The 4,584-nt window shown below is 43.9% G+C and overlaps 1 protein-coding gene across 1 annotated transcript in view; it reads left to right on the top strand.

Moving 5' to 3' along the window:
* LOC109925231 (solute carrier family 22 member 6-A-like) overlaps positions 1–4,584 on the top strand; it is a 20,379-nt gene that overhangs the window by 14,330 nt on the left and 1,465 nt on the right. Inside the window, exons 5-6 of the mRNA XM_048619740.1 lie at positions 2,110–2,218; positions 4,041–4,244. Coding sequence (XP_048475697.1) covers positions 2,110–2,218; positions 4,041–4,244 — 313 coding nt within the window. The remainder of the gene's footprint in view (positions 1–2,109; positions 2,219–4,040; positions 4,245–4,584) is intronic.

Genomic DNA, 4,584 nt, shown 5'->3' with positions numbered 1-4,584 from the left:
GTTATCTCAGATTCTCCAGCATCTGCAGTTCCTGCTATCTCTGCAGGGCTAAGGAGTCAGGTTGGGTCTGGAACCTGAGATAACAAGGTGTAGAGCTGGATGAACACAGCAGGCCAAGCAGCATCAGAGGAGCAGGAAAGCTGACGTTTTGGGAATGTGATGCTCTTCGGAGAGTCAGTGCAGACTCAACGGGCTGAAGGGCCTCTTTCCACAATGTAGGGGTTTTGTAACCCATTCATTTCAGATATAAAACACAAACTGCATGTTAAGAGTTATCCTGAATACGGATAACATTTTAGAGCCCTAAAGAACTTTGCATAGCCAAGGAAATATATGCTATGAAGTCTAGTTTACCCTTTAAGTGTTCAACCTTGTTATACATCCTATATCTTAGCCATTTGTTTTATAAATCCCAGCTTTGTAAATTATAGTTTCCTCTATTAGGACCTGGCACATTGAGTGGAACTCACCATTCCAGGAAGGTACACTATGTTAGGCCTAATTACCCAGTTTTTAAGACCCAGTCCTGTGGTTTGTGATTTGCTTCATGTCCTGTGTTTTGTGCTGGACAGAATGACTCAACCCTGTGATTTGTAGATTTGAGCTCAGTCCTGTGTAATACTTTTATATAATTTTTTTCCCCTTTATTCATTAACGGCAGGGGGGTATCACTGGCCAGGCAGCATTTATTGCCCATCCCTAATTGCCCAGAGGGCAGTTAAGAGTCAAGGGTCTGGAGTCACAAGTAGGCCAGACCAGGTAAGGAAGGCAGTTTCCTTCCCTAAAGGACATTAGTGAACCAGATGGGTTTTTCCTGACAATCAACAATGGATTCACGGTCATCATTAGATTCTTAATTCCAGATAATTTATTGAATTCAAATTCCACCATCTGCCGTGGTGGGATTCGAACCCAAGTTCCCAGAATGTTATCTGGATTTCTGGATTAATGGGCCAGCGATAATACCACTAGGCCATCGCCTCCCCGTAATGATCCAGCCTGAGGGCTATACTGTGCTAGAGTTACAGCTCCATTTTAAACTAAAGCGGGAAATTTTCAGCAGGGTTAACACAAAAATTATTAAGCAAAAAAAAAACTATCTTAGCTCTGCACGATCAACTATGCCTGCTCCATAGCCCAAAGGCATTTGGCACGCTTGCCTTCGGTACATGTGACAATAATAAATCAAATAAAATTAACTCAAATGTTACAACAGATCGCAACTAAAAAGATGCATGGAAACTTTGATCAGATCATATTTCGATCAACGTTCATTTGAAGCTGCCCCAGTATTAGAAAGAGTTTAGCACGCTCACCTTTATTACTCAGAACTTTGAGTATAGGAGTTGAGACGTCATGTTACGGTTATACAGGACGTTGGTGAGGCCCCTTCTGGAGTTCTGTGTGCAGTTCTGGTCACCCTGTTATAGGAAGGATATTATTAAGCTGGAGAGGGTTCAGAAGAGATTTACCAGGATGTTGCCAGGAATGGAGGGTTTCAGTTATAAGGAGAGACTGGATAGGCTGGGACTTTTTTCACTGGAGCGTAGAAGGTTGAGAGGTGACCGTATAGAGGTTTATAAAATCATGAGGGGTATAGATAGGGTGAATGATAGGTGTCTTTTCCCTTAAGGTGAGGGATTTCATATTTTTAAGGCGAGAGGAGAGAGATTTAAAAAAGGCATGAGGGGCAAATTTTTTACACAGAGGGTGGTTCGCTTGTGGAATGAGCTTCCAGAGGAAGTGGTAGATGGGGGTACAGCTACAACATTTAAAAGACATTTGGATAAGCATGTGAAAAGTGAAAGGTTTGTAGGGATATGGGCCAGGAGCAGGCAGGTGGGACTAGTTTAGTTTGGGATTATGGTTGGCACGGACTGTTTGAACCAAAGGGTCTGTTTCCCGTGCTGTATGTCTCTATCCTGAAAGCAATTAGTGGATATTTAGAGACAGAAAGGATTCTATTTTAGATTCTATTAAGAGTTTGCACTGTTAATACACCACTTAATAACATTAAAGTAATAAGTCCCACTCTAACAGGCAATTTTTCATCCCTGAATGAATTTGTTCAAAGTAATTAAAATCTTGACCGCTCCATTTTTCCGACAGAGTTAAAGACCTTACGCACATCATTTGCTGCTATTGGGAAAGGGTGTCTCGCTGCAGCTTTCAGCTGTTGCTATCTCTATTCAGGTGAACTCTACCCAACAATGATCAGGTGAGTACATATGTTCTGAACTGGAGCTGATGTATTTGAACAAGGTCAATATCTTTTTAAAATATTCATTAATGGGACGCATTTAGACCACCCCAAATTGCCCTCATTTATAAACATCAGAATTATACATTAGGGGCCCATCAAAAACTGAACATGGACATATCAGATATACTTCCTACAGAATTAATTCATCACAGCTAATCCAAACAGTCAAAACCACTTGGGTCATTCTGAAGCACAATAAGTAAAATTGCCTGAATGCTCAGTTTTTTTTTCTACTGACTTACGTGATTAAAAATGTTTGGTTTATATACATATGAATATCAATGTTTTAGTGTTTGGATTTCAAATTAGTGGCATATGGGTGTTGATCGTTTCTTTATGAAAAGAATTGATTGTGTCAGTCTTTCTGGAGCCATAGTTCCAAACCAGCGTTTGTTAGAAAGCAGGTGACTGCAAGGACCCTTGGGGAGAGTGTGTGTGTGTGTGTGCAGGTGTGTGTGTGTATGTGTGCATGCGTGTGTGTGTCTATGTGTACATGTGTGTGTGTATATGTGTACATGTGTGTATGTATATGTATGTGATCGTGTGAGTGCACGTGTATGTGTGTGTGTGTGTGTGTGCGTGTGTGTCTATGTGTACGTGTGTGTATGTATATGTATGTGATCGTTTGAGTGTACGTGTATGTGTGTGTGTATGTGTGCGTGTGTGTGTCAATGTGTACGTGTGTGTGTACATATATGTATGTGATCGTTTGAGTGTGCGTGTGTGTGTGTGTATGTGTGCGTGTGTGTGTGCACGTGTGTATGTGTGCATGTGTGTGTGTCTATGTGTACATGTGTTTGTATATGTGTGCATGTGTGTGTGTATGTGTACATGTATGTGTATGTATATGTATGTGATCGTGTGAGTGTGTGTGTATGTATGTGTGTGCGTATGTGTGTGTGTGCGTGCGCCTGTGTGTGTGTGTGTGTGTGTATGTGTGTGTATCCAAAACTAGAGGGTATAGGTTTAAGGTGAGAGGGGAGAGGTTTAAAAGGGACTTGAGGGGCAACTTTTTCACACAGAGGGTGGTGCGTGTATAGAATGAGCTGCCAGAGGAAGTGGTGGAAGCTGGTATAATGACAACATTTAAAAAGCATCTGGAGGGGCACATGAATAGGAAGGGTTTAGAAGGATATGGGCCAAATGCTGGCAAATGGGACTGGATTAATTTAGGATAACAGGTCAGCATGGACCTGTTGGAGTGAAGGGTCTGTTTCCAGGCTGTACATCTCTATGGTCCTGTTCGCTCATTAGACAGAGACAACTGGTGGTGGTTTAACCTGGGGGTCACCGCAGCTCGGGCGAGAGAAAAGGTTGAGAAGGACAGCCCTTAATGATGGCCTCAGCTGTAAGGAACTGAAGCCGTACTGTTGGCATCACTGCCGTGCAAACCAACTGAGCCGCGAGCTGGATTAAATTCGTTGCAAGGGGCGGGCATAATTTACCTTCAGAGCCTGTTGGGATGGGGAAGGATGCCGACTTTATCAGAAAGTCCTAATTAAGATCGTGAGCTCTTCCGAAACCACAATGAATGACAGAACGCAACTGTGTGTCACAACGAGATGCGCGAGGGCGTTGTGCTGTGGGTACGTTACAGTAAGGGGCATGTATCAGACTGCAGTGTCAGTCAGAGCTATAGCTAATAACAGGGAAGGAAGGCAGAGCCAGCCTCTTCAGAGGATGGAGGGGTGTTGGAAAAATTGGTACAAGGTGAAACCAACCATAATCATCTCTCTCTCTTTCTCTCTCTCTCTGTTTCCTTGCGTATCCCACGCAGGCAGACGGGGATGGGGCTGGTGAGCACGATGGCTCGCGTGGGGGCCATGATAGCTCCTATTGTAAGGATGAGCGGTGACTATGTCTCGTTCCTGCCATCGACCATTTACGCTGGGGTGGCTATAATCGCTGGCTTTGCTGTCTTTCTCCTTCCCGAAACACGGAACACTCCTTTGCCGGAAACCATCGAAGGAGTTGAAAACAGGTCAGAAATTCACACTGTTTGGGAGTGCGAAGGAAAATGGGAGAAAGGACCACCACATCCATTAGGAAATGAGCTCTCATCCTGGGCCTACTGCACTGAAGTCTCTCAGCACACACACACTGTCACTCACACACACACAGTCACTCACACACACACACACTGTCACTCACACACACACATTGTCACTCACACACACACACACTGTCACACACACACACAGTCACTCACACACACACACACTGTCACTCACACACACTGTCCGACACACACACAGTCACTCACACACACTGTCACTCACTCACACACACACACAGTCACTCACTCACACACACACTGTCAC

Source organism: Rhincodon typus, chromosome 43, assembly GCF_021869965.1.
Source record: "Rhincodon typus isolate 14 chromosome 43, sRhiTyp1.1, whole genome shotgun sequence".
NCBI classification, from domain to species: domain Eukaryota; kingdom Metazoa; phylum Chordata; class Chondrichthyes; order Orectolobiformes; family Rhincodontidae; genus Rhincodon; species Rhincodon typus.
Note: the sequence above shows the minus strand (reverse complement) of the source record. Positions and strands in the feature narration are given on the sequence as shown.